We start from the raw sequence: 15,812 nt of genomic DNA on the forward strand, positions 1-15,812 counted from the left end.
GTCGTCATCCGACGTAACTCGGAGTGACAACGAAAGGGAACGTCTACGGTTACGTATGTAACCCTCGTTCCCTGAGTAGGGAACGGAGACGTTACGTCTGCCTGCCACTTTCCGCTGTACCGCGGGGATCGCCTGAGCTCAGTCTTGGCTCCTCAGCGAAGAAACATATCTGCTTGCTGCCGGCTTCCTCCTTTTATACCCACGAGGTGGGGCGGAGTTACGCCATGCAAATTCCGCAGACCCATGGCATTTCCTTGCCATTGGCTCGTTTTGTAATACTCGAAGTTGATAGGCTTTCTAAGCGAAACCCCATTCGTCGTCATCCGACGTAACGTCTCCGTTCCCTACTCAGGGAACGAGGGTTACATACGTAACCGTAGACGATACTCTGACAGGATTATTCACCTTTTTATTATTGTTACTGCACCCTATTAAGCTTTCAGGAGCAGGTTTACTTCTTTTTCTACAGAAGAGAGAGAGAGACAAACAATAAGCAGACAGACTTGTTTTAGATTACACTATCAAGGAAATATGAAACTGTTGGGGAGTTTTGTTAATAGTACTGCAAAAAATGTTATTACCTTGTCCTTTAACTCAGTCACTGGAGTCTATAAGAAAACAAAGATTGGACATAAATAAAATGCTTTATATCCCCTTTTATACATTTACATATTTAAATGTCTTATATGACAAACACAGCTCGAGTCCTAATATACTAAAATATGGTCAGTGGAGACTACACTATTTAAAAATGTATGTATGTTTTGTTTTGTTTTTTACAAAAGAACAGATCTTTCTAATATCTGCTCGATTGTAAAGAGCACTTCTCTGATGTAGTGATCATAATGAACTGACTTACCAACAGAGCTGAATGTCCAGGAAAGAAACTTTATAATGCCATAAAGAACAAGAGCAACAGCGACCATCACCATAGAGTCCTTAATAGAAGGAGCACTGACACCTGTATGAACAACATATCAAATCAAGAGTTGCAGTACATTCTGACTGACATAAATATTCATAAAAAATGCAAATAGAACATGCACTGAAATCTAAAAAAAATAAAATGACAGAAGCAACACAGTAGTGGTGTTTCAATCCTGTATTTCTGAATGTATTTGTTGACTCTCAAAGACAGTCACTCTGTGTCCAAATGTCCATACTATCCATCCTAAATAGTATGTGAGATTACAATAGGTGTGTCCCAAATCATAGGTTTTTGAAAAGAGTATGCCAAAAGAGATGGCCTACTATTTCCGGTGGATTTTCGAAGTGTGGATCTGTGCAAACGCTAGGGGTGGGCGATATGAGCAAAAATTCATATCACGATATTTGTCACTGTCCGGACGATATCGATATTATATTGTGATATGAGAAAAAAAAATTGGAATCACGTTTTAGTACACCTTAGTTAAATTACAAGCAAAATATGTATTTTAACCATATAACTAGAAAAAGTTGAGGAATTTAATTAGACAAAGACCTGAAAAATCTTTTTTTATTGTGCCATTGTTTTTCTCAAAAAGTGCAAACGTGCAACATGAGGTAGGCCTGAATTCACTTGCTATCTCTTTCCATTTTTTATTTTGCGGGAGTCAAAATAATTCCTTCGTTAATTTCGTAAGATGAGTAACACTGGAGTTTGGTTTATTGAATAGGCCTACGTTATAATCAATACACATGAAATAGTGTGATTTCAGAGAGGTTTGACACTTAGGCCTAATTTAAGACAACATTATGTTAACCGAGAAGTGTTTGTATACTGACCAAAAGAGAGAAGTAGGCTACATCCTGCTAATTCAGTGGTGAGAATTTAATAGTTGTTTTTATTTATATTGTTGTCCATTTATCGAACTTCCATACCTCTTATATAATAATCATATATTACTATGTATCAATTTACTAATGGTCGGACACACTCGCTGTCGCTCGCGGAGTTCGCTTCGCTTTTGTCCAATCAGGCGCCTCATAGACAGACTGTGTGTGTGTGTGTGTGTGTGTGTGTGTGTGTGTGTGTGTGTGTGTGTGTGTGTGTGTGTGTGTGTGTGTGCGCGAGAGAGATGCGTGAGTGGCAGAGACTGAGTGACAGAGAACGAATACACTGTATGTTTTAAATAGCGTAAAAAAACAAATGAATAACGAAACGCATTATGTGGCGGCCGGCGTTGATTCTGTGGCGCAGAATTCTGTGGCGGTGTTGATTCTGTTGACTATGTGTGGGAAACACTGGACTGTTACCATGTTCTCTGTGTTTAATTATTAATGCCTGTGCATCACGCGAGTTGGACACAGAGGAAAAGGTTAAACGTTCAGTTCAGCCTCGATTTTATATCGTCATTAGTAGGCCTAGTGTTAAAAGTTGTAAAGAGTACCAAATTTTAAAAAAAACAATATAACTGAAAATTTTGAATTTATGAATATCTAACGGTATTCTCGGTATCGCAAAATCCATATCATGGTACAGCATAATACCGGTAGTCACGTTGATACCGGTATAGCGCCCACCCAAACGCTAACAGCTAATATTGCCCACAACCTATTGCGTGCTAGAGGAGGATTCAATTAAAATTACAAATATGAATAAAGAGTGTTAAAAAAACTATAAACATGGCGGATGTTAGTAATAATCAATATTTAACCTGATTAGAAATATTTATTTAATGCTATTTGTGTTATAACTACTTCATCTGCAACAACAATATGAACTTTTATAAAGGTCTGTTTGGCCATTAACTGTAAAATGCATCATTATGTAAAAATATGAGGAATTCTCTGCATGAAAGACCCACGACTGACAGATCAACGTGCTACTTCTTTTCTCTCCATAAAATAAAATTAAATGTGGAGGATGTGTGATAGTATGGACATTTGGATGCAGAGTGACTGTCTTTAGGAGTGAATATTTCAGTCCACCAATACATTCAGAAATACAGGATTATAACACCACTACTGTGTTGCTTCTGTGATCAACATCAACCCTATTCGCACGGGATTAGTATTACCTGGAGACCTCTAGTAGTTTGTAATAATTGCGGAGGTTATCTGTGATCTGAATCCCATGCGAATAGGGCTATGAATACATGATTTTTGTGATACATGTCTGTAATTTGTAAAATAAAAAAATATTAGTCACGTGCGAATCAGCATCTCGGCGGGGTCGTATATAATTTTTTCAAGGTTTTATTTTCCTGTGCACCTTTTTACCCATCTTTCATGAAGAATGGAGGTTGGAGTGGAGTGGAGTTGGAGTGTTTTTATAGTATTTTTGGTGCTGGGTCATATCGCTATACACCATACAACTAGGCTATACAATTTGCCGAAAGAATAAGCTGAAGAGCGAAAACAAAAAGAATGATTAGATTAAGATGGATAACATGTATAGCAGCATACGATAAGGAAAATTCTTTTGCTTATGATACATCACACACAAAAGCCTTGACATCATATCCGGGAGATAAGTAAGTAAATTTGAGTAAAATCACAGGCTTTGCTTATCCAGTGCGAATGCGCCACATGAAATGGGGGGAGGGGGAGATCATTTCTAAATCACACAAGGTCCCCAAATAATATAATCCTGTGCGAATAGGGGTTTAGGCAGTATCACTCACCAATCACACTGAGTAGTAGCTCGCCGTGTTCCTCCGTCATGTTTGGCTACACAGGTGATGTCACCACCGCGACCGAGCCTCATCTTAGCCGAGTCCAGCTCCAGACGACTGCTCTGACTGAAGGTGCCATCAGACGCCTGTCTGTGACCCGTTACACCACCCTGACCCAGAGAGCGCGACTTCCCATCAGCCCCGGTGAACTCCCAGCCCAGATCCAGAGTGTGAGGAGCAAAACCAGACGCTTCACACTGGATCAGCAGCTCCTGCCCAGGAACCAGCAGAGGAAGAGGAGAAGGGTAGATGGAGAGAGATGGAGGCTCTGGAAACAAAAGAGGCAGTGATGGTTACTATTACATATTTTATATATATATAAACATCATATAATATTTTATGGAGTATACAATCATCTCACCAACTATCTCCAGGTCCACGGCTACCTGAGCCAGCAGATGTGGAAGATACACTGTGCAGATGTAAGTTCCTGAGTGTCTCACTTGAGACTCTTCCAGAATCAGAGATGCATTTCCTGTTTCATAGAGACCTGTGATGTCAATATCAGCTCCGGTCTCTGATGTCTCTACAAACCGATCGTTCTTGCCATCGTAAGCGAGGACCAGCCGTCCTTCACCCCGAAACTGATAACGCCACTCGACAGAGAATCCAGAGCCGTGAACTGGGGAAGACTGGTCGACCCAGAACCCACAGTCTAACAGAACCGGTTCTCCCAGTCTAGAGCGGACCAGAGGAGTTTTACTGGAGACACTGAGAATGACTTTAAGAAAGAGAGGAAAATAGGAAGCATAGTGAGCAAAGAAAGTGTTTAACCATCATTAAACAGAAGGGTTACAAATAATTTAGATCTTATGTAATGAATTAAAATATAAGATACACAAACTGCAAAGGAATGCAATTTTTTTTTAATTACAATACAAATAAAACTTTATAAATATAACATTGCAAATATAACGTAATAAAAAGCACATTATGTATAACTACGTATATAAATAATTCTTATATAATATACATCATTATTATGTATTATGGAAATATATGTATATATTATTATTTTATGTAATGTATGTAATATTTTTTCTGCCAATATATGAGCAATTTAGTTTTTTTACCTTTTGACTCTTTAGAAGCTGAAGGCGCTCGCATAATATTGGACAATGTCAGCTGATCATCAAGCCCTTGCGCTGCCACTGAGAACCAATCAGCTTGCAGGTAGACTGGACTTTGGGCGGAGTCAGTGAGAGCTGATGTCCATCTGACCATAGAGGCGTGAGGCATGAAAGGGTTAATCTCACATTTTGGTTTGTTCACAGAGCCTTTGGGAGGGTTCAGGACGGCACTACAGAACGTGCCAGCTGGATCTGGAGGAGAACAGTGCATTAAAGTTAAGTTATCATCTAATTGTTAATTTGCACTCTATAACACATGACATTACACTATATGACATCTGTGGCTGTTGGATCTGGTCGGTGTAGAAAAGTGATTTAAATTATTTAAATACAGTAGCCTACTTAGGCCTTTATATTGTTGGACAACATAGACTATATTACAGGCTACTACTGTGTCGTAAACATTACAGTATTTATTTAAATTAGTATCGAGTGAGGACACAACTTTACGTAAATATTCTTTGACTTTAGAATGGACTTTTTGACATCTTATAGACTAATTACAAATTATATAGTCCAGAAATCAACACAAATGTTTTTAAAAGCACATGCTGCATTGACACATTAGAGATTTCTCTTGACTCATTGGTACTGAGAAACCTCCTCCATGACCGGGCTTCTCCTGTACAAACCAGCACTCCAGAACCGGACACCAGGGCCGTGCACAGGGGGGTGGCCCGGTGGCTAGAGCCACTGCCCCTCTGCCCTCATCGACTGAGGTGCCCCTCTTCCCCACCCCCACCGCTCCGCTCAAAGCATTCCGCTGATTCCGCTAATCCGCTCCAGGTTTACCCGCTTGCTCCGCAGCAACACACACAGTATATTTGTCTGCGCGGCGCTCTCTTGAAACTGATGACCCTTTCACACTGGCAGTTTAGTTAGGAACGGGGCACTGTTCGCATGAAAAATCGCTAATGTGAACACTGTCATGTGGACCCGGGTGCGCACTGGGGTACCGAACCCGAGACTGGAGGAGGTGGTCTGAGTTAGGGGGCTTTCACACTGGCAGTTTAGTTCGGAATGGGGCACGGTTCGCATGAAAAATCGCTAATGTGAACGCTGTCATGGGACCCGGGTGCGCACTGGGGTACCGAACCCGAGACTACCTGGAGGAGGTGGTCTGAGTTCGGTTGCTCCCGAACCGTGCCGCGGTTCGCGTGTATGTGAAAGCAACACGGACTCGGGTGCGCACTTGTTCAGGAAGTAAAGTAACCTGCGAATGCGTTTTAGCCGATTATGATGTATTTAGTTAAATAAAACACACGTAAGGGATGTAGATTTACCTTGCATACGAGCAAGAGTGAGTCTGCTGTGTATTCGCAAATAGTGCGTGCAATCAGGGCAACAAAATAATGGAAATCCACAGTCTCCTCAAAAGAGTCCATTTGCAAGCAGCGGAAAGACAGCTTATGCGACACACACACACACAGTGAACCTGTGTTGTTTACTCAGCTATGCATAATAGCACCAAATTAATAAAAAACACAATATATTGACCCACGTCGTGTTTTCTATCATGCGCCGTGCACGTTTCCAATGACGTAAGATGCACGCAAACGCACCAGAGTTCGATAGAATCAAGTTGAGTGTGAAACCAGACCAACGTTGCGGGGGGCGTCGTGAACAATCGCGCTCGGCCTCGGACCGCAGCAAACGAGCCCAGTGTAAAAGCACCCTGAGTTAGGTTGCTCCCGAACTGTGCTGCGGTTCGCGTGTATGTGAAAGCAACACGGACTCGGGTGCGCACTTGTTCAGGAAGTAAAGTATCCTGTGCATGCGTTTTAGCCGATTATGATGTATTTAGTTAAAATAAAACACACGTAAAGGATGAAGATTTACCTTGGATACGAGTAAGAGTGAGTCTGCAGTGTATTCGCGTGCAATCAGGGCAACAAATTAATGGAAATCCACTGTCTCCTCAAAAGAGTCCATTTGCAAACAGCGGAAAGACAGCTTATGCGACACACACAAACACACACACACACACACACAGTAAACCTGTGTTGTTTACTCAGCTATACATAATAACACCAAATTAGTAAAAAACACAATATATTGACCCGCGTCGTGTTTTCTATCATGCGCCGTGCACGTTTGCAATGACGTAAGATGCACGCAAACGCACCAGAGTTCGATAGAATCAAGTTGAGTGTGAAACCAGACCAACGCTGCGGGGGGCGCCGGGATATCTATGGCGCCGGGAACAAACGCGCTCGGATTCGGACCACAGCAAACGAGCCCAGTGTAAAAGCACCCTGAGAGTGAACACGACAGTTCACGAAAGCTGTCGCATTAACAGGTAGGCTATGCAAGACAGTGGTTGAATCTGCGAAATTATTATTATTTTTGTATTTATGTCAGTAATGTTTTGCTCTTGGTCTTCTACTAGTGCTAACAACTTGTACAACATAGGCTATCCACGTTCTTAGAATCAGCTGCTTCTCTAATCAAATGATTGTCCTCTCGATCAGATCTAATACAAATAACTAAATTTTCTGTTGTTGGCACACTTTGTAGACAAAGTGGTATGAATAACACCCCTGGTTAGAGAATTCTCCTGATAAAGTCTAAAATGTATTTGAGAGTGTGCTGTCTTCTCTTTTAATTGTATATTTTGTAAGAACTGGATAATTTGTGTTAACAAGCAACCACCCCCTTAGTGCCCCTTTTTTTGGTTTAGGCCACTGCCCCTCAAAATGTCTGTGCACGGCCCTGCCGGACACCCAGAACCAGAAGCTGCAAGACAAGATAAATGATTCTTATCTATGTTTATTGATCCCACATTATTAAATGTATAGTTTTGAGTAGGTACCAAAATGCAGAAAAACTTACCACCTAATGACAACTTACAGTAGTAAGGTAAAAAAAATTGTGTACTGTATGCACTGCTAGTGTATTATGTACTGAATATAGTATTGAATGTATGTATATTCAGCACTTGCATCCTGTAAAAAATAAAGTGACCGAAATGCAAAAGCCAAAAAGGTTACAGTAAAAAACTCTAAATGAAAAGCAAGTTACAGTCACTCAGAAGAGTTTTGCAACTGCAAAATCAAGGTCAGTGAGAGAGATTTTATTCTGCCTCAGCATTACAGTTTTTCTGAACAACTCCATTCTCTAAACCAAATTTTCAATAGCCTAAACCAATTTGTTGAATCAGGTTCAGGCTGTTAAAATATTGTTTGCAAATCTCATGCACTCTTTTTGCAAAACTGTAAACACATTTCTCTCACTAAAACACATTTCACTCCGTGATGCACTTGTGTTTCAAAACACTAAACACAGGCAGGCAAAAGTTAAACACAACTACAACACAGTTGTCATCGTTTACACACAACGACTCAAAATTGACAATATGAAATAGTGAAATATGAAAGGTGAATATGGATTATTGAATTTTTACTAATGAAAATGTTTTTTAAATGTTTTGAATTGAAATATTCAGAGCTTAAATATTCAACCATGCTGAATTTCAGCCCATAAAAATGCAAGCCCTAAAAATACAATGGTAAATGCAAAGCCAATTTTTTTTAAAATAGTGCAATTCAACAGGCTTTTTTGTTTCAAAAACATTTGGCATTATTTTACTTCCATAGGCTAAGATCAGTGTTCAGTTACTGTAAGGACCTATTTTCTAAATATTTTCTTAAATTAAGAGGTTTGTTGCAACCACCCCCAGAGCTGGTGACTGTTAGTTTGCTGATTTGAGCCCTATGCCCCTGATCAAACCCCAGGTTATCATTTTGCATAAAATCATTAGTTAAAAAGATTACTTCTGTGTTTATTTACTCAATGTGAGACAATTTCATTGAGACCAGGCACTGCTGGAACTACGTTATAAGTAGAATCTGGATAAGCAGCCGTTTAGCAGATAGATAGGAAGAATCTGATCTTCCTGTTATAGAGCACAAATCTCTGGTTTGTTGCTGACCTAGAGGACATTACTGTTGTCAAGCGTATCAAAATGCATTTGTTTTGCTAAATTACTAGGATGGCTGGGGTGACAAGGAGCTCTGTCTTCATTCTAAATATTGAAAGTCTAGAGAAAATGGTTTATAGAGTGAATTATACAAAAAAGTATTCTCGCTTCTGCCTTAGTTGAGAACAGAGTTGTTGAAGCAGAATCTAGCAGACACTTGTAGTGCTGGTATTATCTGGGCAGTTCCACCACACATTTACTTCTACCACACATTATACAATGAACTGGATGAAGACCAACCTTTAGAGTGTGTGGTGGTTTACAATTGGAAAGACCTCAAAATTATTTTGCATGACACGTCTCTCTCTCTCTCTCTCTCTCTCTCTCTCTCTCTCTCTCTCTCTCTCACTCTCTCTCTCTCTCTCTCTCTCTCTCTCTCTGCGCATGCGTGAGCGTCTGTTGAGCGAGTGTGAGGTGCGTGTGGTGAGTGCGAGTGGTTTATGCCAGCTGTGGCTTTCTTCCTTCAATTCTTTTTCTTTCAATCTCTTTGAGTTTTTTTTAGTTTTGTATTTGTGGTGTATCGGGTGGTGGAATAAGGCTCCCGCGAGGGGTTTTCGGGCGTCAGCAACCAGTGTGTGTGTCACTGGGAAGCATGGCAGCCCAAAACACAAACACCTGTTTAGACTCTCTCACGCGGCGTCACGGAGTGAAAGTGGTGTCCGCGGTGAATGTGGAGGAGTGCGTTCTTGCCGTTGGAAATGTTGTTGGCCATGAGTGTATTTTAGCGGCATCTAGGATGAACAACGCAATGGTTTTGTTTTTAAATTCTGTTGAGAGAGCGAATGAAGTAGTGGAAAGAGGTGTAGTGATACGTGGTTTGTTTACCCCAGTGCTTCCCCTTTCTACACCCGCGAAAAAAGTCACTCTGTCTAACGTTCCGCCGTTCATAAAAGATGAGATGCTAATAAAAGAGCTGTCAAGGTTTGGAAAGATAGTCAGTCCCATGAAAAAGATCGTTCTTGGTAGCAAATCAGACTTGATTAAACATGTGGTATCTTTCAGGAGATTTACTTATATGATCCTGAAAGATAATCGAACTGAACTCAACCTGAATTTGAAACTCAGAGTTGATTACTTTGATTACACTGTCTTTGTAAGCACTGATGTGATGAAGTGTTTTGGCTGTGGCAAAAATGGGCATTTAGTGCGTGCTTGTCCGAACAATAATGGCACAAATACACAAGGTGTTTCAGGTGAAGCTGGTGTGCAAGTCAGGAATACAGCAGATCCCAAACCATCCACTAGTGGTCTAACGGAAACAATACCTCATGAGAATCAGGCCATAGCTGGGAATAACGAGGAGAATGCTTTAGTTGATGTAGTTGATAGAGGTGAGCCCAAGGCTGATGAGAGCATGGATATTTCGCATGTTACTACTGTAGTGACTGAATCAAAGTCTCCTTCAGAGAGTGTCAACGTAAGTGATAATTTAATGATGGATCTAGATCAGGCAGTTTTTAAAACACCGTTAAAGAGGAAAAAGAATGACAAGGTTTCCGAATCAAAACAAGCTAAAAAAAACAGAAAATGAAAAGGAGTTTGATGACGATGTTAGTAATGAGAGTGATCATTCTGATTCTGGTGCTTCTAGTTGTTCCCAGAATGAGTGGACGTGTCGAGATTATGATACGGATGAAATCAAGAAGTTCTTAATAATGTCAAAAAACTCGAGGGGGGTACAGGTTGCTGATTATTTTCCAGACATAAAGCATTTTGTGGAAAATACGAGGGCTTTCATGTCTGAGGGATGTTTCACAAATAAAGAAGTCTATAGGTTGAAAAAATTTGTGACAAAACTCCAACATCAATTGAGTAACTAATAGCAGTAAATTGGATTAATTTTTTGTCCCTTCTTGGCTGTTTTTTTCTCTATGGCCTAAGTTTATTTTTTTATAACTTTCACATGGGTGACTTTCGCGTCGCATCCTTAAATGTGAATGGAGCAAGAGAATGCATAAAACGTATACAAATACATAATACTATGAATCAGAAACAAATTGATGTTTTATTTTTGCAAGAAACACATAGCGATACAATAAATGCTGATGAATTTTTTTATTTGCCAATAGTTTTACTCCCTCTACTATTGAGACGGAAGAGGTTGTGAACGGTAGATTGCTAAAGATTCGAGCCCAGGTTGAGAACCACATTTTTGTTTTTATATGTGCATATGCTCCAACCCTACCAGCAGAAAGAATGGTGTTTTTACATACTCTTTCTGAAACATTGGACAAATGTAATAGCGAGGAGCATTTATTTTTAAGTGGAGACTTCAACTGTGTAGAAAGTAACATGGATAGAAATCATGTAGAGCCACATTTGCTTTCTCGTAGGCGACTCATCCAGTTGATCGAAACATGATTTATGTGACGTCTGGAGGAGTTTAAATGGGAATTTAAAGCAGTACACATGGACACATGCCCGTGATAATAGGTTGTCATTGGCAAGACTAGATAGATTCTATGTTTTTAAACATCATCTTAGTACTTTTAAAAATTGTTTCATAATCCCAGTTGGGTTTTCAGATCATAGTCTTGTTATATGTACAGTAACTTTACACTCCGTCAAGCCGAGAAGTGCTTACTGGCACTTTAACACAAATTTATTAAGTGATGCACATTTTAGAGAAACATTTACATTTTTTTGGGAAAACTTTAAGAAGGAAAAAAATGATTTTCAGTCTTTAGAAAAATGGTGGGAGTTTGGTAAAGTACAAATCAAACAACTATGTCAACAGTACACTCACAATGTCACGAAAGATATAATTAAATCCATAAAAGTTTTAGAAGATGAAATTCTGAAATTCCAAGAAGTGGCAGAGTCAAGTGGAAATCAAACACACATTGAATCCCTTTTTTTTAAAGAAATCTGTTTTGTCCGACATACAAAAAGTGAAGGCACAGGGGGCGCTTGTTCGGTCACGTTTTAAAGATATAGACCAGATGGATGTACCGTCCAAATTTTTCTTTAGTCTAGAAAAAAAGAACGGTCAGAAACGTTTTATACATTCGTTATTTTCTGAGACCGGTTCTCTTGAATCAGACCCTAGAGAAATTCGGAAAAGAGCAAACAGTTTTTATGAAAAGCTTTATAGTTGTGAACACAAGGAAGATCGAGGTGTTGAACAGTGTTTTTATGAAGAACTACCAAAGGTCTCTGAAATGTCCAATGCAGAACTCAAGAGAGCGATAAGCTTGGGAGAACTGCACGAAGCGATCCAGAGTATGGAGAACGGCAAGGCTCCTGGGATAGACGGGATCCCAGTGGAGTTCTATTGGCCTGTGGTAGGGGAGGATCTGCTGGCGGTTCTCAGTGACAGTCTAGTCAGAGGACTTCTGCCGCTGAGCTGTAGAAGAGCGGTCCTTACTCTTTTGCCAAAAAAAGGTGATGTGAGAGACATAAAGAACTGGTGACCTGTATCTTTATTGTGCTATGACTATAAATTGCTCTCAAAAGTTTTAGCTACTAGACTAGGAAGAGTTTTGGAGGAGGTAATCCACTCTGGTCAGTCCTACTGTGTACCTGGAAGATCAATTTTTGATAATATCCATTTAAGAAGAGATTTATTTGATGTTTCAAAAATAGTGGGTGTAGATATGGGTTTGATTTCCTTAGATCAGGAAAAAGCGTTCGATCGTGTAGAACACGATTATCTGTGGAAAACTTTGCGAGCAATTGGTTTTAGTTCTGATTTTATAGGTTATATTAAAATTCTGTACAATGACATTGAGAGTCTACTGAAAGTTAACGGTGGCTTATGTGCTCCTTTTAAAGTGTGTCGTGGGGTAAGACAGGGGTGTTCTCTGTCAGGAATACTTTACACGTTGGCGATAGAACCACTTTTAAATAAATTGAGAAGGGTTTAGAAGGGGTATCTTTACAAGTCTGTAACAGCACTTTATGCTTATCAGCATACGCTGATGATGTTGTCATTATACTTAACAAACAAAATGATGTGGATTTATTATTAAAAACATTGAGAGATTTTGGAACCATTTCTTCAGCAAGAGTTAATTGGGGTAAAAGCGAAGCAGTGTTAATAGGAAAATGGGAAAGAGGGGTACCAACACTCCCAAATGGGTTAAGTTGGAAAAAAGATGGCTTGAGATATCTAGGAGTGTTTTTAGGAGATGAAACGATTGTTCGAAAAAACTGGGAGGGAATAATTGAAAAAATTAAAGGTCGTCTGATGAAATGGAAATGGATTGTAAAAAGTTTATCATACAGAGGACGTACTCTGATTATTAATAATTTGGTGGCCTCTTCCTTATAGCATCGACTGGCTTGTGTTGATCCATCTGCATGGATACTTGCAAAAATTCAGTCTCTTTTGGTAGATTTTTTTTGGGAAAAAATGCATTGGATACCTCATAATGTTTTATATTTACCAAAAGAAGAAGGAGGACAAGGACTTGTACACGTGCAGAGTAGGACTGCAGCTTTTCGGCTACAATTTGTACAGAGATTTCTCACTGGTCCAGAGGACTTAAGCTGGAGGCCGGTGGCCAGTACGATTTTAAAGACTGCTGAAGGACTGTGTTTGGACAAGTCGTTGTTCTTGTTAAATCCCAATAAAGTCAACACATCCAGAATGCCGGAGTTCTACAAGAATCTTTTTAAAGTGTGGGACATTTTTCATGTTAAAAGAATTGAGTCTACATCCTCCTTGTTTTGGCTGTTGAAAGAACCTCTGATTTATGGGTCACGTTTGGACATTTTAGGAGCATGTGGGACAATGTCTGCAAATTTTATTAAATCTAAGATCACAACACTTGGGTGTTTAATCAATGTGGCCGGCTCAAGTTTTGAAAAAGTTGAAGACTTAGCTGTTTTGTTGGGAGTTAAGTCCATGCGAATTGTTGCACAAGTATTACATAAACTGCAATCTGCTTTGACAACGGAAGAAACAAAAATGCTTCAAGGTTTCTGTGAAGGGGAAGTTATCCCTAATGAGAGGGACACATTTCCAAATCTGCTTCTTTCACCAAATTTAGGTGAATGTACAGGAGTGTTTTTAGAATCTGAAAAGTTGACAGATATGGATTTGCATGAAAGTAATGGGAAAAAATTGTATAAAGCTTGTGTAAAATCTTTTAACAAAAAGGGACTAAATGAAAGAGTTGACACGCCATGGCGTACTATTTTTCAGATGAATGACAGTGTCAGGCCAGAGTGGAGAGCGCTGTACAAGCCACCGTTAGCTAAAAGAGATGGAGATCTACAATGGAGAATTTTGCATGGCATTATTGCTGTAAATGCTTTTATTTCTGTTTTAAATCCAGATGTTGGCAAAGAATGTCCTTTTTGTTTCCAGAGAGAGACTGTTTTTCACACATTTTTGTATTGTTCAAGGCTTAAGCCTTTATTTGATGGTTTGAAGGAATATGGTGTCACAGAAGAGCGTTGTGTTCTGTCATTGATAATGAACTGCATTTTGCACTTTTTTTATAATAAAAAAACAACAAAAAAAATTTTGTAATAACTTACATATTGTTTTATGTGAGGAATCTTTTTGATAAATAAAGATGATTGAAAAATCAAAAAAAAATCTCTCTCTCTCTCTCTCTCTCTCTCTCTCTCTCTCTCTCTCTCTCTCTCTCTCTCTCTCTCTCTCTCTCTCTCTCTCTCTCTCTCTCTCTCTCTCTCTCTCTCTCTCTCTCTCTCTCTCTCTCTCTCTCTCTCTCTCTCTGTCTCTCTCTCTGTACTATGGCATGTGAGTGTGGTCATTCTCAGTCACAGCTTGGCTTCTTCTCTTTAACAAACTTCTTGACCTGCAGAGAGGAAACAATTACAAAACAAACAATAGAGCACAAACACAATATGATTATACCTATATAGTTTTTATATAGCTTCAGATTTTCAGTATGCTGTTAATATACACATGTACTGCTGATCACAGTCACACACACTGTTTGAGATTTTCCACAGTTCTGGTTAGTAACATTATCAGGATCTTTGAGTAATCTGAAGTTTTCCTCTGATCAGGAGATTCTCTTCCCATCATGCCGATTGTTGGTGTTCTTGTTGCTATCGTTCTGTTGATCGCCATTGGTGTCATTGTGTATGTGGTGTATAAGAAGAAACAAGGTGAGGACTAAGTTTTAGGCCATACAAAGTCTGAAATATTACAAAGAAAAGAAATATTAAATGTTGTTTGTGACAAACTAAATTCAAACTGCATTGCATTTGTTTGCTTCACTGATTGTAGTCTTAGTTTTGATAATGATACTCTGGTGGTTGAATATTAAAAGAGAAATATATATTAGTGCTGTCAAATCGATTAATCGCAACTAACATAAAAGTTTGTGTGTGTGTATATACATTTATAGATTAGATTAATCATGATTACTCGATTTGACAGCACTTATAAATATATATATAAAATATTTATGTTCTACTTTCCTTTGAATTTGGTGTTCATTGATTGAAATTGCTGAACTTACAGCTCACTTCTGTGATTGTTTTACAGGCTTTAAACCTGTCAGCGGTAAGTTCCTCATAAACACAAATTATAAAAATGATTTTAAAAAACATGATGAGTTTTGCCATTGGTCATGATGTGGTTAATAGTAGTATCTTCATATATCTAAATCCATAATGTAATGTTTTGATAATGTGAAATAATACAGTAAATAAAACAGAAGTTTGTCCTGAAACTCTCTATTGTAGATCATATAAATATGATATGATATAGATCGAGTGACTGCTGTGCTAATCTAGTCTTGTATTAGCTGTCGGATGTTTTTGTTTTAATGTTGTTTTCTGTTTTAGGCTCTGATAACAGTTCTAACGCTCAGCTCATCCACAAGCATAAAGACGTGTGTGTTATCATTCATCAGTGTAACTGTCTCAGTCATGTGAAATGAATGAAATGTAACATGTTTCTTCTGGTATTTCAGGAGACTGGACGTGTGGGAGAATGAAGTTGAAGAAATTATGTTTGTCATGCTACCCATCTTGCTTACAAAAATGCACAAAAACTGTTTAATTTTCCCATGTAGAAATACAACTCACAGAATCTAAATTAGAAAACATGTATATTTC

General features: G+C 39.0%; 1 protein-coding gene across 1 annotated transcript; it reads right to left on the reverse strand.

The window, feature by feature from the left end:
• Nucleotides 1-896: 896 nt before the first annotated feature.
• On the reverse strand, nucleotides 897-6,079 carry LOC143701477 (tapasin-like). The gene is made up of 6 exons (XM_077194809.1): nucleotides 6,073-6,079; nucleotides 5,351-5,533; nucleotides 4,733-4,981; nucleotides 4,021-4,380; nucleotides 3,609-3,927; nucleotides 897-961 (listed from the first exon to the last, which is right to left on the reverse strand). Exons 1-6 carry the CDS (start codon nucleotides 6,077-6,079, stop codon nucleotides 940-942), a joined length of 1,140 nt encoding a protein of 379 aa, XP_077050924.1. The 3' UTR covers nucleotides 897-939.
• Between the last annotated feature and the right edge of the window lie 9,733 nt (nucleotides 6,080-15,812).

The sequence above is a fragment of the Siphateles boraxobius genome, unplaced genomic scaffold (assembly GCF_051911475.1).
Source record: "Siphateles boraxobius isolate OS27281-9 unplaced genomic scaffold, OSU_SipBor_1 33, whole genome shotgun sequence".
Taxonomy (NCBI): Eukaryota; Metazoa; Chordata; class Actinopteri; order Cypriniformes; family Leuciscidae; genus Siphateles; species Siphateles boraxobius.